The sequence below is a fragment of the Oncorhynchus mykiss genome, chromosome 15 (assembly GCF_057628025.1).
Source record: "Oncorhynchus mykiss isolate SJ-2025 chromosome 15, ASM5762802v1, whole genome shotgun sequence".
Taxonomy (NCBI): domain Eukaryota; kingdom Metazoa; phylum Chordata; class Actinopteri; order Salmoniformes; family Salmonidae; genus Oncorhynchus; species Oncorhynchus mykiss.
In genome coordinates this window covers 66,342,995-66,370,921 of record NC_143036.1, presented here as the reverse complement: position 1 = coordinate 66,370,921, position 27,927 = coordinate 66,342,995, and the positions used below count along the sequence as shown (strand labels likewise).

The 27,927-nt window shown below is 43.8% G+C and overlaps 1 protein-coding gene across 4 annotated transcripts; it reads left to right on the top strand.

The window, feature by feature from the left end:
• LOC118936239 (decorin) lies at nucleotides 1–27,465 on the top strand. Of its 4 annotated transcripts, XM_090200885.1 has the most exons (10): nucleotides 15–83; nucleotides 518–734; nucleotides 7,994–8,086; nucleotides 11,818–12,056; nucleotides 17,402–17,514; nucleotides 20,370–20,583; nucleotides 21,568–21,681; nucleotides 23,069–23,162; nucleotides 24,917–25,055; nucleotides 25,342–27,465. In XM_090200885.1, coding segments are annotated over exons 3-10 (1,116 nt in total). In that variant the 5' UTR covers nucleotides 15–83; nucleotides 518–734; nucleotides 7,994–8,084; the 3' UTR covers nucleotides 25,543–27,465. The 4 variants fall into 4 exon arrangements, with proteins under 4 accessions (XP_090057009.1, XP_090057011.1, XP_021417874.1 ...); XM_090200883.1 differs by lacking the exon at nucleotides 7,994–8,086 and having other exon boundaries at nucleotides 1–83; XM_036944945.2 differs by lacking the exon at nucleotides 15–83 and having other exon boundaries at nucleotides 305–734.
• The last annotated feature ends 462 nt before the right edge of the window (nucleotides 27,466–27,927 follow it).

The window sequence follows — 27,927 nt, the reverse complement described above, 5'->3', positions numbered from 1 at the left end:
AAGTAAACCGACCCAATCAAGAGATGGGGGTGAAGGGGGAGGGTGGACTGAATGCTTGTGTGGGATTAAACAAAGGCAGAAAGGTAGTTGGCTGTGTTAAATTATTTAGAATTTTACCAAAGTAAAGAGAGAAGGAGAGGAAGAAAAATGGAAGAAAGAACGTTAGTGAGAGAAAGGCAGAGAGTAGCTGGCGTTTTTGAACTGAGCTCTGGAGGACCTATCATTACCAGATGGTACTGAATGGGAGCCTGCCAGCCTAGTCACTGCTTATTGCCTTAACTCTGCCTCTCCCTCTCCCTGCATTTCTCTCCCTCCTTTCTTCCCTCCACTCTCCTCTTTTTGTCTCCATCGCTCTGTGGCTGTTCATTTTTTAATTTTCCTCTCTTTTCTCTCCTTCTATTTCCAGCTGTTTTTGGAACGCTCTCTCTCCTCTCTCTCTCTTTTGCTGGGGGAAGATCTCTCCACCAAGTGTCTCAATTTAACAGGAGCTCCCTCCCTCTCTCTCTTCCTCTCTCAGCTCCTTCCTCCTCCCCTTCGGCCGTGACAGAGCACACCTGCTTGGTCTTGGCTGCGCGCGCTCTCAGTGCAATTATCGCTCAGCCCCTTGCAGCACAGTGCAGAAGGCTCACAGTGATTCAGCCTATAGCCCCAACTGGATATTTGGAAGGAAGACCATCTGACCTCGGCGCACTCTAACTCTCTCGCTCTCTCTCCCACGATTCTAAAGAGCACAGGTAGGACAACACACTGGTAGATAGAGGGGATGGATCTTTGGGGGAAACTCGGGAAAGACTGGATTGTAGGCCTGGGGAGTGTGGGAAGAGAGGGGGATTGTGAGGGGAGTTGTTAAAAGGGATTTGGATTTGGGGTTATTGTGTTTCGGGGGTCCCAAACGTGCAGACTTGGTTAGTAAAATGGTGATGCTGTGCTTGTGGTTTGAGGTTTTCTAATGGCTTGGTAGGTTCTGTGATGTGGATGCTCTTTTGATGTTCCTTCATTCCTTAACTCTGTGTGCAGTGGTTTGGTGGTTGAACTGGTCATGAACGGTTGTTCATTTCAATGCTTTTGCACATACATTCAATTAGAATGTACGACATGAGTCATGCCAGGCATATCATGAAAGTGATGCGTTTGTGCATGATATTGCAAATTTGTTTTGTGTGGGCGTAGGGTTAGTGTGTGTTTGTGTGTGTGTGTGTGTGTGTGTGTACATGTGTGTGTGTGTGTGCACGCTCCCTCTAAACTAGATGCGTGGCCAGGTCTTAGTCTCACAACAGGACTGGCTTAGGGAGGAGAGACCATAGCTAATCATTCCCATACCAGACCATGTGATAGCCTACAGAATGATGAAGACAGCACCAGCTATAGGGAGGGGGTGTGGTGCTACTGTTGATGCTAGCACTTCACTCCCATGCCAATGTATGAGAAAACCCTACCCTATTTATCCAAAAGAGGATACCATGTTATCTTTCCTTGACTTTATTGGTTTATCCCTTGGCTAGCGGATTTTAGTTTTTTACCCCTCAAGGCACTTGAGCAAGTGAGCTGTTTTGTCAGTTAGTTGGCTTGTGGTTGTACATGTGGTTTTCCCTTACATCAAACTGTCCAGTGTGTTTGTTTATGGCTTTACATGCATTCAGAGGTGTTGTGGGCAGAGGAATAGAGCGAAGGAGAAGAGGTTTCTTTGATGTGAAGTCCCTGGAGAGTTTTCTCTCCTCTCTTGTCAGTAACTGGCCCTGGTGGAAAACCCATTAAGTTTACCAGTGTCCTTTTCTTCAGTTGTAGCACTTTAATGCATTGCTTTCTCTCTTTTGTACTCTCCCTCTGGCACTTGGAGATCCTACAAGCGAAATAAAAACACAACAACAACAACAGGGATTTCTTTGTATTGCCTCAAACCATGACAGTTCACTTGCAGCAGTTCAAGCCAGAATGAACCCATCCAGGGCATTTTGGACTGAAACAAATCGATCTGAAATGGTTTATTTAACTTGTTGTACTGCTGTTCTGTTTCACATCAACGTTAACGCACCGTTTCGGCCCACCTCGTGACCACTCTACTTTGATGGATGCGCTGCAGACCCAAATCACCCGGGGCAACCAAAATTAAAGGGAGGACCTGCTTTGAAGTTGAAGAAAGGGGGAAAGAAAAAAGCAGTACCTGGCAACCCAAAGCCTTATTAATCTACTAACAGTACAGCTTCCTCTATCACAGAGAGATCTGACTGATGGCTTCCCTGCAAGACACCACAAAACTCCCAGCTAATAGCCAACATCCTCCAACACAGAGGGAGTTTTTTTTTACAGGGCTGAACTAGAGTTGGAGAACAGAGTGGAGAGGAAGGGATTATGAGTTGGAGAACAGAGTGGAGAGGAAGGGATTATGAGATGGAGAACAGAGTGGAGAGGAAGGGATTATGAGATGGAGAACAGAGTGGAGAGGAAGGGATTATGAGTTGGAGAACAGAGTAGAGAGGAAGGGATTATGAGTTGGAGAACAGAGTGGAGAGGAAGGGATTATGAGATGGAGAACAGAGTGGAGAGGAAGGGATTATGAGTTGGAGAACAGAGTGGAGAGGAAGGGATTATGAGATGGAGAACAGAGTTGAGAGGAAGGGATTATGAGTTGGAGAACAGAGTGGAGAGGAAGGGATTATGAGTTGGAGAACAGAGTGGAGAGGAAGGGATTATGAGTTGGAGAACAGAGTGGAGAGGAAGGGATTATGAGTTGGAGAACAGAGTGGAGAGGAAGGGATTATGAGTTGGAGAACAGAGTGGAGAGGAAGGGATTATGAGTTGGAGAACAGAGTAGAGAGGAAGGGATTATGAGTTGGAGAACAGAGTAGAGAAGAAGGGATTATGAGTTGGAGAACAGAGTGGAGAGGAAGGGATTATGAGTTGGAGAACAGAGTGGAGAGGAAGGGATTATGAGTTGGAGAACAGAGTGGAGAGGAAGGGATTATGAGTTGGAGAACAGAGTGGAGAGGAAGGGATTATGAGTTGGAGAACAGAGTGGAGAGGAAGGGATTATGAGTTGGAGAACAGAGTGGAGAGGAAGGGATTATGAGTTGGAGAACAGAGTGGAGAGGAAGGGATTATGAGATGGAGAACAGAGTGGAGAGGAAGGGATTATGAGTTGGAGAACAGAGTGGAGAGGAAGGGATTATGAGATGGAGAACAGAGTAGAGAGGAAGGGATTATGAGTTGGAGAACAGAGTGGAGAGGAAGGGATTATGAGATGGAGAACAGAGTGGAGAGGAAGGGATTATGAGTTGGAGAACAGAGTGGAGAGGAAGGGATTATGAGATGGAGAACAGAGTTGAGAGGAAGGGATTATGAGTTGGAGAACAGAGTGGAGAGGAAGGGATTATGAGTTGGAGAACAGAGTGGAGAGGAAGGGATTATGAGTTGGAGAACAGAGTGGAGAGGAAGGGATTATGAGTTGGAGAACAGAGTGGAGAGGAAGGGATTATGAGTTGGAGAACAGAGTGGAGAGGAAGGGATTATGAGTTGGAGAACAGAGTAGAGAGGAAGGGATTATGAGTTGGAGAACAGAGTAGAGAAGAAGGGATTATGAGTTGGAGAACAGAGTGGAGAGGAAGGGATTATGAGTTGGAGAACAGAGTGGAGAGGAAGGGATTATGAGTTGGAGAACAGAGTGGAGAGGAAGGGATTATGAGTTGGAGAACAGAGTGGAGAGGAAGGGATTATGAGTTGGAGAACAGAGTGGAGAGGAAGGGATTATGAGATGGAGAACAGAGTGGAGAGGAAGGGATTATGAGTTGGAGAACAGAGTGGAGAGGAAGGGATTATGAGATGGAGAACAGAGTAGAGAGGAAGGGATTATGAGTTGGAGAACAGAGTAGAGAGGAAGGGATTATGAGTTGGAGAACAGAGTAGAGAGGAAGGGATTATGAGTTGGAGAACAGAGTGGAGAGGAAGGGATTATGAGTTGGAGAACAGAGTGGAGAGGAAGGGATTATGAGATGGAGAACAGAGTAGAGAGGAAGGGATTATGAGTTGGAGAACAGAGTGGAGAGGAAGGGATTATGAGATGGAGAACAGAGTGGAGAGGAAGGGATTATGAGTTGGAGAACAGAGTAGAGAGGAAGGGATTATGAGTTGGAGAACAGAGTGGAGAGGAAGGGATTATGAGTTGGAGAACAGAGTGGAGAGGAATGGATTATGAGTTGGAGAACAGAGTAGAGAGGAAGGGATTATGAGATGGAGAACAGAGTAGAGAGGAAGGGATTATGAGTTGGAGAACAGAGTGGAGAGGAAGGGATTATGAGTTGGAGAACAGAGTGGAGAGGAAGGGATTATGAGTTGGAGAACAGAGTGGAGAGGAAGGGATTATGAGTTGGAGAACAGAGTGGAGAGGAAGGGATTATGAGATGGAGAACAGAGTGGAGAGGAAGGGATTATGAGTTGGAGAACAGAGTGGAGAGGAAGGGATTATGAGTTGGAGAACAGAGTGGAGAGGAAGGGATTATGAGTTGGAGAACAGAGTGGAGAGGAAGGGATTATGAGTTGGAGAACAGAGTGGAGAGGAAGGGATTATGAGATGGAGAACAGAGTGGAGAGGAAGGGATTATGAGTTGGAGAACAGAGTGGAGAGGAAGGGATTATGAGATGGAGAACAGAGTAGAGAGGAAGGGATTATGAGTTGGAGAACAGAGTGGAGAGGAAGGGATTATGAGATGGAGAACAGAGTGGAGAGGAAGGGATTATGAGTTGGAGAACAGAGTGGAGAGGAAGGGATTATGAGTTGGAGAACAGAGTGGAGAGGAAGGGATTATGAGATGGAGAACAGAGTGGAGAGGAAGGGATTATGAGTTGGAGAACAGAGTAGAGAGGAAGGGATTATGAGTTGGAGAACAGAGTGGAGAGGAAGGGATTATGAGATGGAGAACAGAGTGGAGAGGAAGGGATTATGAGTTGGAGAACAGAGTGGAGAGGAAGGGATTATGAGATGGAGAACAGAGTAGAGAGGAAGGGATTATGAGTTATGAGTAACTGTCCAGGTCGAGAGAGAACAATACGCTGAAAGATGGACGTTAGCCACAAATGATTTTTTCCCTCATTGGAATAATATAAAGTTCCATTCTCCAGTAGTGCTCTTTCCAAAAAGGAAATGGGACTGCCAAAGGGTTAAAGAAGAAATGTCTTCATCTATGGGGGATGAAGGGAGAGGGACAAGAGAGAGAAAAGGAGTAGATGTTCACATCTGTTCAATACAGGCTGTAGATAATACAAGCTGTAGATAATACAGGCTGTATATAATACAGGCAGTAGATGGTACAGGCAGTAGATGATACAGGCAGTAGATGATACAGGCTGTAGATAATACAGGCTGTATATAATACACACTGTAGATAATACAGGCTATAGATAATACAGGCTGTAGATAATACAGGCTGTAGATAATACAGGCTGTAGATAATATAGGCTGTAGATAATACAAGCTGTAGATAATACAGGCTGTAGATAATACAGGCTGTAGATAATACAGGCTGTAGATAATACAGGCTGTAGATAATACAAGCTGTAGATAATACAGGCTATAGATAATACAGGCTATAGATAATACAGGCTATAGATAATACAGGCTGTAGATAATACAGGCTGTAGATAATACAAGCATGGATATATAAATGTCAGCCATACAATACTTCACAATGAAAGGTTCAAACGCGGTGTAACCATTCACTGGCTTTCTCCTACTATGGTCCAAAACAGCACAGACGCTTCAGGGCTTTCTGTGGTCTGTCAACGATATATGTGTTTTCATGACCCAAGTTCTGAATATCTTTGGAGTTCTCCCAAAGAAATGCAATGCAATGCTCGCAGACGTTGGTCTTGCAACGGATCCAGAGAGAGTTTCTGGGTTTGACGTGGGGAAGTCACTCTGTTAGGGAACTATTGTGACCACTGAAGGGGTTAGTGGTGCAGGCATTTCCTGTTGACAAAGCGCTGGTATATTATCTGTGTGCCCAATCTACCCATCACTTGACATCTCTGGTTTTCTCCCCATATAGATAAACTCTGTTGAACTCAGATGTCTTTGGAAATGTCTTTAGGGAAAAAACAATGACAAATGGAGACCAGTTAGTAGGATTTCAATATGGAAAGGCGGACGAATCACGCAGACAGACAAACTGGGTCTTGAGGACTGGAAATGGTTAGAACTGTCTGGGTATCTGCGTCTGGTTGGGGAGGAGTTGAGTTGTTGATGAGTTTAAAGGGGGCACACATGTTTCAGACATCTTGTAGCCTTGTAAACACATCCCAAGAATTTGTTACTGACAGGCCCCATGGATTCGTTACTGTAAACACAATAACCCCAATTCCAAAATACCGTCTCTGTCATCCTCTCGCAAATGCTGCACAAGTTTGGAAAGGTATGAGTATGGGTTGATGACCTACATACTGTACATGTGGCATGGATGGAATACAGCTGAATGGTGTCCAGGAGAGAGAGAGAGAGAGAGAGAGACAGAGAGAGAGAGAGAGAGAGAGAGAGAGAGAGACAGAGAGAGAGAGAGAGAGAGAGAGAGAGAGACAGAGGGAGAGAGAGAGAGAGAGACAGAGAGAGAAAGAGAGAGAGAAAGAGAGAGAGAGAGAGAGAGAGAGAGAGAGATGAGGAGGAGGGAATAATGAGACTGATATGTTACATAGTGTCTCTACTGTAATCTGCTTCCTGCCTGAGACTTGTCAGAAGTGTGTCCAGATTTTTACAGAAAGTGGCGAGGGAGGGAAGGAGAGAGGGATGAGAGGGATGGAGGGGGGTTGACAAGGCTGCTGCAACGAAAGGAAGTGTCAACCCCCACCCCTCCGCTCAGAGAGAAAGATCAGACTTGCTCTGACAAAACACAGCCCTCAGGCCTTACAGAGAATGAGAGGAGGAGGAGGATGAGGAGGAGGAGGAGGAGGAGAATTAAAGGGAGAGGGTGTCTTTTGACTGCTCCTACCTTTCCACCTTTCGATTATTGAACACAGGCAGTCAGACGCACACACACACACACACACACACACACACACAAACACACACAGAATGAGGACACATACACACACACACACACAGTATGAAGACACACCTCCTTTTACACATTTTATCGAGGACACAAACTTTGAAGGCTGGAAAATAACCACTGATCTCAGAACTGTTAAAACTCTCTAGACCCTCATTGCACCGTGTTCCCTACTGATCCGGGAATTAAATAACATCTCACATTACGCATCCGCAACATTAAAGACATCGCTCACAGCTAGCACTACAGCTAGTTACAGCCCTCCTCCTGTACGATCCAAATACGGACCCGGTCAGACGTCATTGTGTCGCTATTTACGTGTCTGGTTCTAGTAATCACAGTGATGTTGACCAGATGACACAAGTTGACTAACGTACACTAATTGTCACCTCATTAAAATACAAACAATTGCTAGGTTAGGTCCACTTGAGTGCATATGAACAGTATCTGGCCCTGTTGCCTTTGCTACTGTAACAGGCAGACAAAAAGATTGCTCTGACATGATTTGGGGGGGCATCAGCGGAACGGCACGAATGGTGAGAGAGTTCAACAAACATGCCAATGTGCAAAAGCATCTTGGTGGGCATTGCCCAGTACATCAATGAGACGAACTCAACATGAGTGGTAAACCACACTGTGAAGTGCCACACTATTCCGTGGCTTAGTTCCCTAAGCCATCAAACAATATCCAGAACAATAATTCATATCGATGTCAAATACATGTTTTACTCTGCAGTATACACTGGTAAAATAACCACGATCATATCAAATCAAATCAAATTTGATTCATCACATGCTTGGTAAACAACAGGTGTAGACTAACAGTGAAATGCTTACTTGCGAGCCCTTCCCAACAATACAGAGGGAAAGAAAATAGAGAAATTATTGAAAAGTAATTAAATATATTAATAAAAGTAGCTATTTTGTTATCTATTTAACCAACTATATCCAATGGTCCTTAGATCCCTGACAACTGCTTCCCGGAGACGTTACCCTACAGCAGGGTCAACTACAACGCTGTGTGGTCTAGATACCTAGACACGGACTGAACCCATGTAAGGCCTTCACTCACACACTTTGCATTGTGCACCTCAGCCCTCTCAAATCCTTTCATATACAGCTGTCAACAAACAGTGTAAAGCCCTTTGGAATTAGTCGTTAGAAGTACACTGAGAACTCATTCAAAAGATCCACCTAAACAAAACATCAATTAGAGAGAGAGAGAGAGAGAGAGAGAGAGAGAGAGAGAGAGAGAGAGAGAGAGAGAGAGAAAGAGAGAGAGAGAGAGGGCCTTGCTGGCCCAATAGACATTGCCAAACAGTTGGGAGATTGAGAACCAGTCAAAGGGCTGATAGGGGCAGGTTTTTTAAAGTGGTTTAGCAGAGGATCGGCTCTGTCGTGTCGTGGCGTGCCGTGGACAAAGCCCTCTAGGTTCACACACAGACTTGCACTTCGAAGCATGTTTTTTTAGGGCCGTCTGTGATCTCACCAATGGATGCTCCAGATGCACCATGGGGGCCTCGCCAGATCAGTTCTTTATGCTTGTGAAGCTGTACCTCCACCCTCTCTCCTCTCCCCTCCTCTCTCCTGGATATCTTTCAGGAAACTACTGATGAAAGAGCCAATGCCTGGGGCTCGGTGGGACGTCTAATGGGATGTGTCTGCCTGCACAGGTTCAACCAAACTGTGACGAACTCCCTTCTGCATTGTTGGGTCTCGTGGCATCGCTCAGCCTCTCTAGAATACAGATTAGTTAGAGAAAGGAAATGCATTCACTGCAGTTAGGCTACTGCACCTTACTACTAAATGGACTGGAATCAGATCTTGATTTGCATGGTTTGCATGGTTTGCATGGTTTGCAAGCTTCCAACGTTTCCTTATTCACATTTTTCTCACAATTGTGTCAAATCCTTATCGTACTATGCCTGTACACATGAAATAAGCTAACCTAGACATGCATGTCAGTTTTGATCATTACTAGCACCACATTGGATGTGGCGTTGTTGGGTTAGCATATTACCAACCAATCAGCAGGCAGTATTATACAGTTGTTGCTGATGTTCCAGTATAGGAGTTCATTAGCGGTCTTATAGTGTTTAATAAAAACATGACTGACAGATCTCCCTCTTCAAGGAGATTGGTATCTCTTCCCTCCTGCTCTGCTTTGTTTTAATACACCTCAGGAATGTTTATTATCACCTAGAAATGGGAGGACACACAGGAGGCTGCTTTTAATATGAATTCCTCTGTGTGTGCGTGTGTATGTGTGTGTGCCTGCCTGCGTGTACCTCCAGCAGTGGCTAACGTCCAAACACTGAGGAGATCAGGATCAATGCTTAGTGGTCAAGGACTTTACGGGTCGTTCCACCAATTCAGTGCCTTTTGAGAAGTGTAACTTTAAAAAAAAACATGTGATTTCATCTTAAATCAGCCATAAATCCCCTTGTGACAGGGGGAATGGAAGTGTGTCGTGTGCAACAGGGAGTGGCAATCATAAAACAACAAATTCAATTGTTGTAACATTTCTAGCCTGTCTATCTATGGGTAACAGGGTCGACATGTCAAAATGCAGAATTTTTGCACTTTAGCAAGTCTTTATCCATATAAAAAATCGGATTCATTGAATTTTCATTTAATATAACAGGCTTTAAAATGCCCTATTTTTGTGTAATTAGTACAGCATTCCTTCCTGCTATCTCTATTTGGTTTCCTGCTCTCAGACCAATGAAGGTTTAACTAACAGGGTATTCATTATGGATTCCCCTACATATTGACTTATAGATAAGTTAAACCTAGAGCCAAGATTTGCCCTGTTCAAAAAGATTGGACCAACATGTGTGGTCCTCCATACTGTTAAGCTAAGACTGGATCTGTTTTATCTCAGAGTTTCAACACATTTCCGCATGGCACATGTTTCCAACTCAGTGTCCTTGTGGTTAGAGTCCACCCTGAGATTGGAAGGTTGTGAGTTCAATCCCTGGCTGAGTCATAACAAAGACTAAAAACGGGACCTGATTTGTCTCGCTTGACACTCAGTGTTAAGGAGATAGATTGGAGGTAAGGCCCTGTGATAGACTAGCATACTGTCCAGGGAGTGTACTTGTACATCAAGCTGCCTCATGTTACAGAAACAGGAGAAGGGCTCCTGCCCTATGAGTCGTTCCAGCTCGAATAAGGCAAGGCTCGTTCAAGGCTACTTAATAACATGTTTCCATAGGCTACGGCTCAGTCCTCCATGGAAAATAGAAGTCAAAGTCACAGCATTACAAGTCAAATCCAATTGAATCCCTGTTTTCTTCGTCCACCCATATTACGATGAGCAGAGGCATATGCCACACGGTTGGAATCCATTCCATTCCATTTCAATCCATCAACCCATCCATTTTTTCATCATTTATTTTTCATTAAATTGATCCCGACGTTGATACAGTATGCTCAGAGAACTCTGTTCCCATTGAGTGCTGTAATGTAGCTCTGTCTGTCTGTGTGATGGCTGTAGTGTGGGTTAGACCTATAATTACCCTGGATGTTCAGAGAGATCCGCCGTAATGCCTGATCCTGGTCCCATTGACCTGACGCCACCCTAAGAACCGGACACACGAGCACACACACACACACACACACACACACACACACACACACACACACACACACACACACACACACACACACACACACACACACACACACACACACACTCACACATACACACACACCCAGCAATCTGTCTGTCATGCAAAGGTCCAGCAGACCCGCCTCTCTCTTTGGTCCCAAAGTAATTGAAGGGGCGGTGTGTAACCACAAACATCATGAGCTGAATAATAACACTGACCCTGAATCAGTTGGAGAGAACTGAAAGTACAGTACAGTAATCGGGCTGTGTTTGTCTGGGCTTGGAGTACAGGGTCAGTTTGACTGGACAGAGTGTGTTTTGTGTGAATGGACTGGCCAGAAGGCTTGAGTGGGTCAAAAATGAACTGGAATGGATGACCATTGCGGTCATGACTTGTTGGTCAGAGAAGAAGACTGGAAGACTTCTCACAGCATATGGCAGGTTACCTATAATCTTAGAGGGCCTTGAAATGGAGAGAGATAAACAAGGAAAACACTATAAGTACAAATTACTTTCCTGTACAATTATACAGATATCAGTCATTGGTTTGACAAGATGTTTTTCACAAATCGTTACCATATATTGTTAATATGTATGCATACTTATTGTTTCTGCCCTGTGAAAGTGCACATACACTTGGTACAGCCTTGGTGGTCCCCCATTTTACAGATTGATACATTTCCCAATGTTCCCTGCTTTGCCCTGACCTCTCCTCTTTAACCTTTCTTAGGTAAATAGGCCATTCTCCCCCTGCTGACCTGTTACAAACCTAAGCAAATCCAGGTGCTTGGCCTTCTAGCCTATAGCCTCCTACCTCTGACCTTTACCCTTTCTCCTTTGCCCTCTCACCCTGTCACCCCCACACATCACCTCACAACCCGTTACTTGAATGAAAGGTTGGCCTCTTTCTATCCTCGACCTCTTAGGGAAGGGATCACTGCCGCCACCTCACTTTGGAACCCAGGTGCTTGAGTTGGTGAGCAAACTGAAGGAGAGAGGAGAGTCAGCAACGCTTGGAGGACAATGGGATACAATAAATGAGCTTCTTTATTGCTAAAAGTAGAACACCTTAACCTCTCACCTCTGCCTCCATCCTTTACCACCCACCAATACCCATGCACCCCTCTACAGTAGTTCTAACCTCTAAGCCATGACCTTTTCCCTCCCCCCTAGGCTCCAGGACAAAGGCACCATGAGGTCAGCCTGTCTCTCCCTGCTCCTGGTCACAGCGTGCTGGTCACTTCCCTTCCGCCAGTCGGGCTTCCTGGACTTCATGATGGAGGATGAGGCGGGCTCTGGCTTGCCAGAGGTGCCCATCGAGCCCAGCGTGGACATCCCCACCATGCCCGAAGGACCCAAGTGCCCCTTCCGCTGCCAGTGCCACCTGCGCGTGGTGCAGTGCTCCGACTTAGGTGAGACAGTCTCCCAATAAATTATATTTAATATCATAACAGTATGTACTTCTGTGATTCAATGTGTTTTCATGAGCTGAGGTCAATTTGTCAGTGTAATACAGACAACCTGTTGCATCAGCTCTTCTCTCCCTCTCTCGTCTAACTGAGGCAGTCCCTTAGTTTACAAGATACATCTTCCTGGTTCCCAAAGAGGTGTTCCCTCCATCTGGGGACCTCAGAGAAATGTTCAAAGAGTGTCTGGCGTTTGATCTACCCATCATCAGCTCGTTAATTGGCATAAAAGAATATCGCCCCAGTCTGACCACTTTAAACACTCTCAGATGCTGCGAATTTCATGCTCTTCCGCGACGATGACATAGTTTTGCCGGGATTTTGGCCTTTTTCTAATTTTCCTAATTGTTTTTGCAGACGCAGGGATATAAAAGGTTAGCGGGGCTTGGGAAAGTCTTGAACTCAACCCGGTTTAACAAGCCCAATGTTCTATAGCTTGTTTTTTTTCTCCGTCAGATCGCTCCTTTCTCCATCCCCTCCGGAGGCAAACGAACTCTGCCACGAATTAGCCTGGCGCTCTGTTTCCACACAGTTAAAATGATTTACTTGATCCTCTTAATTGTTTGTTAGATTATCCTGTTTATTTGCTTCATTCGCCCTTATGCTTTGGACTGACTCATCTCTAGGACTACTGCTCTGCCAAGGGAAGTCACTGACCAAGTTGTTTGGCTGTAGCTTATGTAGCTTGTATAACTAGAGAACTAACTCTTCTCTATGAGTTTGGTTGGTTTTTGGGCTTTACTCTTGTTTTAAAAGGGAGGAGCAGGGGAGGAATACTGGAGACAGACAAAGACAGAGTGAGAGATACAGATGGACTGGGATGTATACACAGAGAGGAGAGAGAGAAGAAAGAAAGAGACAGAGAAAGAGACAGAGAAATGTGAAAGAGAAGGAGGGAGAGGGACAGAGAAAGAGAGGAGGGAAATCAAGGAAACTGTGAGTTCCAGTGGAGGAAGAGAAAGACACAGACAGAAAGAGACAGAGACCTGTGAAAGAGAAGGAGATAGAGGGACAGAGAAAGACACAGACTGACCCACGCAGCCAGAGACAGATAGAATAACTCCGACAGACAGATGGAGAGACTGATGATCAGGAAAGGGCTGGTTCCATTACCTCACTGGGTCCTGTTAGCGCTGAACGTTTCCCAGGAGCCCCAGAGTTGGATCATCTCTGGCACCGGCCCCTCTGGCCTGGAGACTGCATCTGTTCCCCAGACCTGCTGGCACACACACAGGCCTGGGAGGGGAGGGGGCTGGATTGGATTGGTTTGCTTTCCATCCAATGTCACCCCCTTTTACAGTTAGAAAACTGGATGATAAAGGAAAAGTTAGCACAAGGCCTTTTTTCTGCAGGTGTCCAGCTGGCGGTGCGTGCTACAGTTATCAAATGTGCCACTTGTCAAGAGGTCATGTTACCGTGCCAGTATCTCAACAAGAGCAGAGCGTACTATCTCAACCTCTGGTTTCTCTCACTTACTTACTGTATGTATCAGCCAAGCCGACTTTCTTAAATTAATAATCTGCAGAGCACTGAGACGATCTGACCAGCCATTTTACCCGTGACATTGCTATGGAAATGCTCCCAAGTTTGAACAAACTAATTCACTTAATATATTTTTGGGGAAGATTCCAATCAAATCAAATCAAATTGTATGAGTCACATGTGCCGAATACAACCTTACAGTGAAATGCTTACTATCGAGCACCTAACCGACAGTGCAGTTTAAAGAAATACGGATAAGAATAAGAGATAAAAGTAACAAGCAATTAAAGAAGAGCAGTAAAATAACAATATACAGGGGAGTGCCGGTACAGAGTCAATGTGCGGGGGCACCAGTTAGTTGAGGTACCATGTACATGTACGTAGAGTTAATTAAAGTGACTATGCATAGATGAAAACAGAGAGTGGCAGTGGTATGGAGACGGGAGGGTAGGGGGGGCAACGTGAATAGTCTGGGTAGCCATTTGACTAGATGTTCAGGAGTCTTATGGCTTGGGGGTAGAAGCTGTTTAGAAGCCTCTTGGACCTAGACTTGGCACTCCAGTACCGCTTGCCATGTGGTAGCAGAGAGAATAGTCTAGGACTAGGGTGGCTGGAGTCTTTGACAATTTTAGGGCCTTCCTCTGACACTGCCTGGTATAGTGGTCCTGGATGGCAGGAAGCTTGGCCCCAGTGATGTACTGGGCCGTTCGCACTACCCTCTGTAGTGCCTTGCGGTCGGAGGCCGAGCAGTTGCCATACCAGGCAGTGATGCAACCAGCTCTCGATGGTGCATTTTGAGGATCTGAGGACCCATGCCAAATCTTTTCAGTCTCCTGAGGGGGAATAGGCTTTGTCGTGCCCGCTTCACGACTATCATGGTGTGTTTGGACCATTTTAGTTTGTTGGTGATGTGGACACCAAAGAACCTCCCAACCTGCTTCACTGCAGCCCCATCGATGAGAATGGGAATGTGCTCGGTCATCTTTTTCCTGTAGTCCACAATCATCTCCTTTGTCTTGATCACGTTGAGGGAGAGGTTGTTGTCCTGGCACCACACGGCCAGGTCTCTGACCTCCTCCCTATACGCTGTCTCGCTGTTGTCGGTGATAAGGCCTACAACACTGTTGTATCATTGGCAAATTTAATGATGGTGTTGGAGTCGTGCCTGGCCATGCAGTCATGAGTGAACAGGGAGTACAGGAGGGGGCTGAGCACGCACCCCTGAGGGGTCCCTGTGTTGAAGATCAGCGTGGCGTATGTGTTGTTACCTACCCTTACCACCCGGGGGCGGCCCGTCAGGAAGTCCAGGATCCAGTTGCAGAGGGAGGGGTTTAGTCCCAGGGTCCTTAGCTTATTGATGAGCTTTGAGGGCACTATGGTGTTGAACGCTGAGCTGTAGTCAATGAATAGCATTCTCACATAGGTGTTCCTTTTGTCCCAGTTGGAAAGAGCCGTGTGGAGTGCAATAGAGACTGCATCATCTGTGGATCTGTTGAGGCGGTATGCAAATTGGAGTGGGTCTAGGGTTTCTGGGATGCAGGTTACCTTAGTGTTCTTGGGCACAGGCACGATGGTGGTCTGCTTAAAACATGTTGGTGTTACAGACTCGGACAGGGAGGGGTTGAAAATGTCAATGAAGACACTTGCTAGTTCGTCAGCGCATGCTCGCAGTACACGTCCTGGTAATCCGTCTGGCCCTGCGGCCTTGTGAATGTTGACCTGTCTAAAGATCTTACTCACATCGGCTGCAGAGAGCATGATCACACAGTCTTTCGGTACAGCAGGTGCTCTCATGCATGTTTCAGTGTTATTTGCCTCAAAGCGAGCATATAAGTAGTTTAGCTCGTCCGGTAGGCTCGTGTCACTGGGCAGCTTTCGGCTGTGCTTGGGACCAGTGAGTGTGACCAGAGGCACTGTAAATACATCCATTACACACAGGTGGCTCATAACAAAAGTCTGTTGTCTGCTATTCAGTCTTTGTTTTCCAATCCTTCCAGAGGACAAAAACCCTGATACTAAACATCTCAACCAGACTTTCCAGCCACCTGACTCTCAGTAACTGACCTCTCATCCCTGTCTCCCTCTCCTACACGTAGACATACTCTCTCCAAACTGTTTACCGTACCAACCACGTCAGCTCTGACTGACAGAACGCCATGTGGTTCACCTCACGCTGCTAGAGAGAGAGAGAGAGAGAGAGAGAGAGAGAGAGAGAGAGAGAGAGAGAGAGAGAGAGAATAACAAATATGATTGGGGTAGAGGGAGGAGATGGAGATGTAATGAGAGGAGAGAGAGAGAAGGTGATGGATGGAAAAGGGGAGCGAGTAGATGAGAAAGAGACGTGATGGAAGGGTGAAGGGATATGAGAGAAGGACATGAGGAGTGAGAGAAGATATTAAGTGGGAGATGGAGAGAGGGAGCACAGTGGTGATATGCCGCACAGTGAGAGCCTACAGACAGCTGTGTGGAGGATTGTGGGGCTTGGGCAGGGTAGGAGAAACTGATAGAAAAGCCATCTGAGCTGAAGAGAATGTTTGTGTAAGTGGGGCGTGCTCAAAGCTTTTAAGCCAAAGTGTGTCTGCATATGTGGAGTTTAAAAGACACAGCATTTAAGCCCTGAATAACTAAACAGTTTATTCCAGAGACAACCGCCGTCCTCTAGAATGGAAACCAGCCATGTGAACCTTGACCCTTAGACATTGTGTTGATGACTTGTGGTAGCTCTCTGTGTTCACCCTCTATTTAAAACAATACCAATAGAATATAATATAATAGAATAGAATAGAATAGAATAGAATAGAACAGAACAGAATAGAATAGAGTAGAATATGCAATAATAGAATAGAATGGGATGGAATTGAACACAACAGAATAGAATAGAATGGAATAGAACACAATAGAATAGAAAATAATAGAATAAAACAGAATATAATATAATAGAACACAATAGAATGGAATAGAATATAACAGAACAGAACAGAATATAATAGAAAAGTTAGAATAGAACAGAATAGAACAGAATCATATTACACAAAAATACATCTACATAGTGTATACATCACCCCATCTCATAATTCCCTCAGTGTTCTCCCTCAGAACATATGGTTCTGGTTTACCAGTCATATAGACAGGTGACATTTACTGTCTCAGTGCCAAATAATGCAATGTACTCTCCAACCCAAACTGCATGCAATGAGGTCAGTGTCCAGGTATGTGGACACTTGAAATTGACGGAAATTCATTTTGAGTCCCATTTCCACACTGTGTGCCATAGATTGTTTCAATGCTAACTCATGGGGTATCTGGTATCACTCATTTCTGAACTATTACCATGAAACACACCATACGTTGGTTCTTTGGGGTTATTCACTGTTGACATGCTAAACATTTGGACATTTCCGACTTGCTAACTGGTTGAACGCGGCACGTGTATAACTACAACCAGTTAGAAAGTCTGAAATGTCCTACTTTCCTTGTTCCGACTAGCACGTGAAGACGCCATAATCTCTCGACTCTACTGCGAACTTCATTTCCCATCAGCTAGCAGGCCCAGCTGCAGCACAGCTCAGGAAGTCTGCTGTCACCTAGACAAACATACCATACACACAGCCAAGCGTGCACACTATCTCTCACACACACACACACACTCCTTGCCGTGCCTCATCATGCACACAAATGCTAATGGCAGGGTAAAATCACATGGAGCTATGAAACTAGCTTCAACGGACTGGCCTAGAAGTATCTCTCCTCTCCTTCCTGTCTTGTCTCGGTCTGTGAGTATCTCTACTCTCCTTCCTCTTCTTCTGCAGGCCTGAAGAGTGTTCCAGATGAGATCCCTGCAGACAGCACCCTGCTGGACCTGCAGAACAACAAGATCACTGAGATCAAGGAGAATGACTTCAAGACTCTGAAGGGACTCCAAGTAAGAGTTTACCACTCAATATGTCCCCTCCACTAAACACTCAATATGTCCACTAAACACTCAATATGCCCACTAAACACTTGATACTGTATGTCCACTAAACACTCAATATGTCCACTAAACACTTCATACTGTATGCCCACTAAACACTCAATATGTCCACTAAACACACAATATGTCCACTAAACACTTAATACTGTATGCCCACTAAACACTCAAATATGTCCACTAAACACTCAATATGTCCACTAAAAACTCAATATGTCCACTAAACACTCAATATGTCCACTAAACACTTCATACTGTATGCCCACTAAACACTCAATATGTCCACTAAAAACTCAATATGTCCACTAAACACTCAATATGTCCACTAAACACTTCATACTGTATGCCCACTAAAAACTCAATATGTCCACAAAACACTCAATATGTCCACTAAACACTTAAAATGTCCACTAAACACTCAACATGTCCACAAAACACATAATATGTCCACTAAACACGTAATACTGTATGCCCACTAAACACTCAATATGTCCACTAAATAGTCAATATGTCCACTCTGTTGCAGCTTTTCACCAAACATTGATTGGCCCCTTACTTTTTGCATTTTCCAAAAAGCATTGATTCACAATTCGCCATGTTGTATCAATTCTTCTAGGGAGTGCAATGTTGACATCCCTTCAAAGTATACACCAGAGTGAGTGTAGAAACCTGAACGTCTTGGGTAGGAGAGAGCTAACGGGAAAACACTGAAGCTGAACTTGAAGCCGGGTTTTGTTGGTTGACATCCTAACAGGCTTGTTACACATGCAAAAGTATCGGCTGGAGCGAAGCAGTGGAAATCTGATTTATCTCTAGACTTTCTTGAGACAAAAGGGAGCTTAAGTGTGTGTGTGTTTGTGTGTGTGTGTGTGTGTGTGTGTGTGTGTGTGTGTGTGTGTGTGTGTGTGTGTGTGTGTGTGTGTGTGTGTGTGTGTGTGTGTGTGTCTGTGTTCCACGTGTCATATTCCAAACCACTAACATGTTTAACTAACATGTTTAACTCGAATCAAAGATCCTAAAAATAGTCTGCCAAAGGAAACAGCACTGTAAACATTTGTTTTAACCACAGGAATCCAGGTACCAATGTGCCATGGAAACTATTCTCCTCTGGGCCAACGCGTGACCTCTCTACACGTGTATAGCTTTCTGACCTGTAATAAATAGCCTACCTCTGTCAAACGGCCCACACTGTTTCTACCCCCGTACATTAGTTGTTCTCTCCAGGGGGAATTTGCTGCATTCTCCATTCTTCCACCCCCGTCTGCAGCCTTGAGTAAGGAACGGTCCACTTGAGACACAGCAATTTCTCTTGCAAAATTTCTAAGAAATTGCCTCCAATCACAACAACCCTGGCGCCTGTGCTCTTTAAGACTAGGTGCAAGGGTGTGTTGGGATTACTGTACAGACGTTAAAAAACAATCTCACATTTCAGTTACCTTGGATACGTTCAATTGAGTCAGTCCATACTTGGGAAATGTAATCAAACCGTCTGCAATAGGTCGAAAACATCGTATTTTGTTGACGTCAAGTGTTTAAGATGTTCGTCGACTAGTACAAAATAGCCTAAAAGAGTCCAGTCTGTTTGAAGCAATTTTTGCAACCTCACTATGATATAATGAAAAGTCTGCCTTCAATTACTTCATTTTACACACATAAACAATGATCACATACACCGACGGGAAGTTGTAGCCACATTAAAGTAGCCAGTGACGAAACAAATTTCAGAGTAACACATTGCTAATGATAATAGTGATATATTGCAATAATGTAGCGAGCTATCTCAAATAGAAAAAGCTATCTCAAAGCTATCTCAAATAGAAAAAGCTATCTCAAAGCTATCTCAAATAGAAAAAGCTATCTCAAAGCTATCTCAAATAGAAAAAGCTATCTCAAATAGAAAAAGCTATCTCAAATAGAAAAAGCAATCTCAAATAGAAAAAGCTATCTCAAAGCTATCTCAAATAGAAAAAGCTATCTCAAATAGAAAAAGCTATCTCAAATAGAAAAAGCAATCTCAAATAGAAAAAGCTATCTCAAATAGAAAAAGCTATCTCAAATAGAAAAAGCTATCTCAAATAGAAAAAGCAATCTCAAATAGAAAAAGCAATCTCAAAGCTATCTCAAATAGAAAAAGCAATCTCAAATAGAAAAAGCAATCTCAAATAGAAAAAGCTATCTCAAAGCTATCTCAAATAGAAAAAGCTATCTCAAATAGAAAAAGCTATCTCAAATAGAAAAAGCTATCTCAAAGCTATCTCAAATAGAAAAAGCTATCTCAAAGCTATCTCAAATAGAAAAAGCTATCTCAAAGCTATCTCAAATAGAAAAAGCTATCTCAAATAGAAAAAGCAATCTCAAATAGAAAAAGCTATCTCAAATAGAAAAAGCTATCTCAAAGCTATCTCAAATAGAAAAAGCTATCTCAAATAGAAAAAGCTATCTCAAAGCTATCTCAAATAGAAAAAGCTATCTCAAAGCTATCTCAAATAGAAAAAGCTATCTCAAATAGAAAAAGCTATCTCAAAGCTATCTCAAATAGAAAAAGTTATCTCAAAGCTATCTCAAATAGAAAAAGCTATCTCAAATAGAAAAAGCTATCTCAAAGCTATCTCAAATAGAAAAAACTATCTCAAATAGAAAAAGCAGTTGCCCAATTGCACATTAGCATAAATATCAACATAGTAATTAGCATTACCACAAACATACTAATTATAATTAGCATAAACATATAAATTATAATTAGCAAAACATACACATTAGCGTTAGCTTAAATATAACAGGGATCGTTCTCTCTCCAATCTCCCCAGACCCTGATCCTGGTGAACAACCAGATCACCACAATCCACCCCAAGGCCTTCATTCCCCTGGGCAAGCTGCAGCGCCTCTACCTCTCCAAGAACCACCTCAAGGAAATGCCCGCCAACATGCCCAAGAGCCTGCAGGAGCTTCGCATCCACGAGAATGAGATCACTAAGATCAAGAAGGCTTCCTTCGAGGGCATGGCCCAGGTCATCGTCATGGGTATGAACCAGACCTGGGTTCAAATACTGTTAGAAATCTTTCAGATATTTTGTGCCCTTGCTTTAGCCTGCCTGGATTGCCTTAATGACAAGTCTGTTAGCTTCTGTTGGGTGCATGGTGAACTCAACCCATCCCTTGTTCTGTACTCAAATTCCAAACGATAGAACTAGTCTAATCCTTTACACACATATACAGTACAGACAGTCACTTGAACATGTTTCCTTAATTGACTGTATAGTAGCAATATGACAGGAGCAAGTTAACAAGTTTTCAGCTAAAAAGTACACTAAAACATTACATTCAGAGACTGATGATCAAAGTGTTGTGTAACCATTAATTACAACGTGTCAGTGTTTAGAGTGCCAGCAATCACCTACAGAGAGGAAAGGTTGGTTCATTGCTTACAGAGTGGAGAGTGGAATTTGAGGGTGCCAGCAGCAGAGAGAGTGACAGAGAGTGTGTGTGTGTGTGTGTGTGTGTGTGTGTGTGTGTGTGTGTGTGTGTGTGTGCACATGTATACATTTATTTATAATGTCTCTATTCTGGTGTGTGTTACATTCCCTCTCAGAATGTAAAGTATCTCATTACAACATAGCTGAAGGACTGGAGCGGTATGCCCTAAAACACACTGATCCTCAGATTATATTCCCAGTGTGACAAATCGGCCAATCCAGCGAGGCTAAAGGACGAGGGAGACAGGGCTTATGGACAATATCCCACGCCGGCCGCAAACCATGTTTATACATGAGTCAGGTTGAGATTCCCGTAACACACCAGGACTCGAATGTGGTTAATGGACCTTTTTTTCTCTCTGTTTTCTTTTCTGTCTCCTCCCCTGATTGTCTACCTCTATTTATCTTCCTCTCTGTCTATCTCTCTCTTGCCCTCTCTTTATTTCTACTCCCTCTGTCTCTTAATACTCCATCTCCCTTAATTCTCTCTCTGTCTCTCTGTCTGTCTCTCTCTCCCTCCTTGTCTTTCCAGAGCTCGGCTCCAACCCCCTGAAGAGTGCAGGGGTTGAGGCTGGGGCGTTCGGGGCCCTGAAGAAGGTCTCATACATCCGCATTGCAGACACCAACCTTACAGAGATCCCCAAAGGTACTGCCCTCTCTGGTCACCCCATCACAAATCATCCTTCCTTCCAGTCCCTTGAAGGGATCATAGGAAATCTAACACAAGACTAGGTATGAGATCCATTACAAAGCTTTCACCTATCCAGCCATGTCAGATCATTTCACTGGGAGGATCCAACTAAAGAATATGGAAAATAACATGTCACTTCAATAAAGGATGGCTGTAAGGATTTTGACCACACTACAACAACAAAAGATGTATTCAACATACTGTAGAATTCTAAGGCAACCAGCTGCAATGGGATTGTGAAAATGTTTGTTGAGCATACTCACAACAATAGTTGGTGTGTGAACATTTTGTTGAGCATACTCACAACAATAGTTGGTGTGTGAACATTTTGTTGAGCATACTCACAACAATAGTTGGTGTGTGAACATTTTGTTGAGCATACTCACAACAATAGTTGGTGTGTGAACATTTTGTTGAGCATACTCACAACAATAGTTGGTGTGTGAACATTTTGTTGAGCATACTCACAACAATAGTTGGTGTGTGAACATTTTGTTGAGCATACTCACAACAATAGTTGGTGTGTGAACATTTTGTTGAGCATACTCACAACAATAGTTGGTGTGTGAACATTTTGTTGAGCATACTCACAACAATAGTTGGTGTGTGAACATTTTGTTGAGCATACTCACAACAATAGTTGGTGTGTGAACATTTTGTTGAGCATACTCACAATTGCAACTTAATGCCTTTCAATTGTACGTTGAATCAACATCTTTTTTTTTTTTTACAGTGCAGGGCCTGAATCTCTATTTTCAACCAGGACTGGTTTGAGTACTTCACAGCTCAATAGCTCCAGCTAAAACAAAGGAATTCAAGTTAACAGCGAGGATCTCTTACTCAATCGACCACAGCCAAAATCATCAATCATCTTGCACTGCAAGAATGCACATTTGGATTCATAGGCTCCACTGAACAATGGTTACAGTGTGGAACCAAGACAGGAAAACTAAAACAGCATATTAATTCAAAGGCGTGTAAGATGAATGTTATCTGGTCTATTGTGGGAATCTGGCAACCAGTTCAGATGGAATAGTACTCAGAGAGAGATCCTCTAATCGAATGCTTTAATAGGAATAGAAGGGATGAAGGATAGGCCTCTGGATGTTAGAGGCTGCGTCTGAGTTTGCATCCTATTCACTATAGTGCACTATTACCTAGTCAAAAGTAGTGCACTAGGGATTAGGGTGCCATTTCAGATGCATTAGACTTAGTATGGATTCAGAGTCCTACTGACATACTGTACGTAGACATTAACCACTTACCTTCCCCTCACCATAACTGCTGTGGTTTCCCCGGTTGTTCGTCCTCTCGTCACTGTCTCTCTCCTGTGGGTTGCCAGGTCTGCCCTCCTCCCTCTCCGAGCTCCACCTGGACAGCAACAAGATCACCAAGGTGCAGGCGGACAACCTGAAGGGCCTCAAGAACCTGGCTAAGTAAAGATGTTTCAACACTTCTACTCAATGTTTCAAAAACGTTTTTTTTTTTTTTTTAAACGGTTGATAAATGCTCTTGACGAGGACAAAGCATGCTTACAGTATTCTTCTTCACTGGATTTGATGAGTGGGTCAACACTTCAAAAGTAGTCCTGTAGTGGGATATTGGGTCATCTCTAGACAACAGTGCCCCACACACACACACACACACACACACACACACACACACACACACACACACACACACACACACACACACACACACACACACACACACACACACACACACATACACACACACACACACACACACACACACACCCTAGTATGTATTTCAAACCTCAGCAACAATCCTGGGTTAGTCACCAATTCAGTTATATAAGGAGTATTTTAATTGAATTTTTGTACCACATCGTCTCATTCACTGGGGAGGTTAGACTGGAGCAGCATGTCCAAAACTCCCTGTCCGCCCTGTACTCTGCTGCTAGTACTGTCTCTTTCTCTGTGTGTGTCTCTCTGTGTCTCTCTCTGTGTCTCTCTGTGTGTCTCTGTCTCTCTCTCTCTCACTCTCACTCTCTGTCTCTCTCTCTCTCTTTCTCTCTCTCTCTCTCTCTCTCTCTCTCTCTCTCTGTGTGTCTCTCTGTGTGTCTCTCTGTGTCCCTCTCTCTGTATCCCTCTCTCTGTGTCTCTCTCTCTGTTTCTCTCTCTCTCACGTGCACTCTCGCTCTCTCTCTCTCTTTCCCTCTCTCTCTCTCTCTCTCTCTCTCTCTTTCTCTCTCTCTCTCTCTCTCTCTCTCTCTCTCTCTCTCTGTGTCTCTCTGTGTGTCTCTCTGTGTCCCTCTCTCTGTATCCCTCTCTCTGTGTCTCTCTCTCTGTTTCTCTCTCTCTCACGTGCACTCTCGCTCTCTCTCTCTCTTTCCCTCTCTCTCTCTCTCTCTCTCTCTCTCTCTCTCACTCTCTCTCTCTCTCTCTCTCTCTCTCTTCCTTCGTTATCACTCAGTTGTTTACTCTGCTCAACGCTGAGTATGTTCTGCAATTGGAGTCCACTGCTGTATTTGTGGAAAGTCGCCAGAGCTTGAGTAAGAGGTATACATCAGTACCAGATCTAAACCAACCAGACAGACTCACTCAGAGAACCCAACCTCTGGTTTTCTCTCACTCTCTGGCTCTCATTGAGACATTGGGGGCGTTGATTTATCAAGGCATTATGTGTTTGAGAGTTTTGACAAAATGCATATGAAAGCAATGTTCCTGAAAATCAACAGCTTGGTTTATAAGATCACCGCTTGGAGGGTAGGAAAAGACTCATGCCAAAGTAGGTAGACTAAACAACAGAAATATACTTTCAAGCAGTACAAGGCAGTTTATTTTGGAAGAGCTACAGGATTCACTGAAAATATTATTTTCAATTTTCTGGATCGGCAACACGTTCGCTAGCGAGTATTTCATTTTGTCAACGAAGTTGGTCCCTTGGCAAAAGTAAAGGCTCTTTCGCATTTGATAGTCTACATTCTGCCATGGTTTTCATTGGCAGAAAACCAGTTTGTGTCTTTCCCATTGGATGTTTTCTTTCTCTCATTTGTTTTTATACATTCTGTACTTTGGGACTTGTAGGGACAGCTCAGGGCTTCATGCCCTCTTTTATCTCTCTTCTTCTGTACCTCTGTCTCATTGGCTCTTTTACACACCATGTCTCTTTCCCATTGGCTCTGACACATTCTGTGTCTCTCCCCATTGGCTGGTTTGTCTCCTAGGCTGGGTCTAAGCTACAATGAGATCAGCCAGGTGGAGAACGGTTCTCTGGCCATGGTTCCTCACCTCAGAGAGCTTCACCTGGACAACAATGCCCTGACCACCGTGCCTGCAGGCCTGCCTGACCACAAGTACATCCAGGTGGGTTCCACCGAACACACAGGTGTCCCGCCACACCTGGGAGAATGGGTAGAGGCTTCATGTCCATGAATGTTCCACCTCACACAGGGTTTTCTCAGGAGGGTGTAACCATTACAGATCAATCTCATGATAAATAAATATTAGTAAGTTGATTAACACAGAAATGATTTTCTGCCATTCAACAAAAGGAATTGTGTTAGCTTCATACACTACCTTTTTATATATGCAATGTTCATTTCCAGACATCCCTCCCTCTAACCACTCATTGTGGTTGATATGTTCCTAGGTGATCTACCTCCACAGCAACAAGATAGGGGTGGTGGGCACCCAGGACTTCTGCCCACCAGGCTACAATACCAAGAAGGCCATGTACTCTGGCATCAGCCTGTTCTCCAACCCCGTCCCTTACTGGGAGGTGCAGCCCATCACCTTCCGCTGTGTGTTCGACCGCTCTGCCATCCAGCTGGGCAACTACAGGAAGAAGTAGAGAAAAAGTAGACCACCCCCAGAGAGAGGGAGAGAGAGTGTGTGTGTGTGTGTGTGTGTGTGTGTGTGTGTGTGTGTGTGTGTGTGTGTGTGTGTGTGTGTGTGTGTGTGTGTGTGTGTGTGTGTGTGTGTGTGTGTGAACCGCAGCCCCCCATCTACCCCACAACACTGATCGGCAACTTTATCCCCATTTTAAAACCATAACGGACATCCAATACAGTTTTAACAGTTACAGTACTTAATGTTTTCATGAGCAAAGACAGAACAGTTACAAAACTCAGTACCAAACCTTCCATAGATGGCTTATTAATAAGTCAAACCAGCTCTGTATGCAAACAGTTGATTTATAATAGTCCATGTGTCATTTGTACATTTCATATTCTACAACAGTAATCACTGGCATTATCCTGTAACAGGTCTTCCATACACAATAAACCGTCAACTCATGAAATACTGTAACACTACCTCATGGTAGTTATCTGTCAAAAAGCTCAACTTAAAGGGGATGTCACCCACTTTTCAACCTCATTTTCATTATCTCCATTACAATACCATTGTCTACATATGTGAAAACGTCCCATTTCTATGTTTTGTAGAAAACAAATGTGAAGTTAAAAAGATATACCCAATGACATCATCAAGAAAATACCATCCCTCTGGCTAGAAACTCGCTGCAGGTTTGAAAAAGCACTGTTTTAAAAAAAACTTTTACTCCTACCCTGTGATGTCACAGAGAAGCATTTTTTAAGGACCTTTCTTCTTATCTGTTTACCCACAGATCATAGACTAAACAACGTGTCGTTTTCACACATGTAGACACTGATATGGTGCTGGAGATAATGAATATGAGGTTGAAAAGGGGCGGAACTGCCCTTTAACAGAAGTCTTTGCAATGGTTTCGAAGTGTGTGCCCTCAGATTGCATGACTGAAATGTTATTTTGTGTGTGAAAGAAACATTATGAAAGACAACAAAATATTTTCAACAACAACAAAAAATATCTATGACCACTTTGAAAATATGTACACGGTTAACCCTTTAATACCTCACACATGTCAACTGGTTGAGATTGGCCGAAAAATCTGAATTTGACCGGTGTAGACATGTTGTGTGCAACAAGTCTTTACGTGCATAAATCTGTGACAAATACAGAAGGTAAGCTGACCTGCAGAGCGGGCAGCCAAGGGTTAACTCCTGTCTTAATATCATTAACACCAGCTAGGAGACTAGAATGTACTAGAGTATATTACCTGTGTAGTAGCTAGCGTTCAAAGTGTACCTTTACAATATGTCGTACTATTTGAAAGAATTCCCGATTTTCTTTCTTTCACATTGTAGTCGATTGCCATGTCTCCTGCTTGCTTCGCTGTTGAACTTTTGTTGTTTTTACGAAATGTTCCGACAGTTTAAAGATTTCTGATTCTCCGTAAAGCATTTATTTCGTCTTCTACACATTCCATTCCCCCATCTGTCATGTAACATCAGCTCATACAACCAAGATGAAAATAGCTCTTAAAGATGTAGAATAAACAATATATACGTTCCGAACCAGAAGCCATGCCCAAAGATCTATACGCATGCTTTTATTCTTTTGACTTGAAGCAAGGTTGTGGCTTCTGGAATGCCATGTTAATGCCTGTTTTGTTTCTCTTCTTTTTTTCGTTTTTTTTTTTTAAGTCTGAAGAGAATTGGAGGCTTGCAGGCGGACTGTCATGCCTTCAGTGCCCATGTTAGTGTGAATGTTTGTATGTATAGACGCTGTATATAAATGCTGTATAAGAAAAACTCTCATTGCTTAAAAGCACAAGCACTTACAGTAGTTCAGACTTAATATATCAACAATAAAGATGTTCCTCTCTTTTTTTTCTGAGCGGGGGCTCCGCCTAAGGCGCCCTGAACCAAATAAAAATACCAATTAAAAAGCAGCATTTTTCTGGGGGTGTCGCCATCGGAGGTCATAACCCTTGGTTGTGTGTGTCATTGTCATAGAGTTGGAAAGAGGGCCCACCTCCTATCTTTTACATTATTGCTTCTGTGATAGCATAGGTTTTGTGGAAAGTGCGGCCTCTAACCAACTCTATGGTCGGTGTGTGGAGGGCGCTACTTGCCCTGTCGCTAGATGGAGCTGTAATATCTATGGAACAGTCAAACGAGTATAGACTTCACAGTGATGGACAGAGTTTCCAGGTGAACGAGGTCATGAGGAGGAACAGGTGAGACACCGGAGAAAGCAGGTGAGAAAGTATTCACACTGTAATATTCTACAGTCACACACCAAACACAGAGTACTGGAGAGACTCTTAGAAGACTCTTAAAAGTTGAAAGGCCCTCATAACAAGTAAGCATGAGTGATTTTGTGCAAAACAACAACTATGTCCATAAGGTGA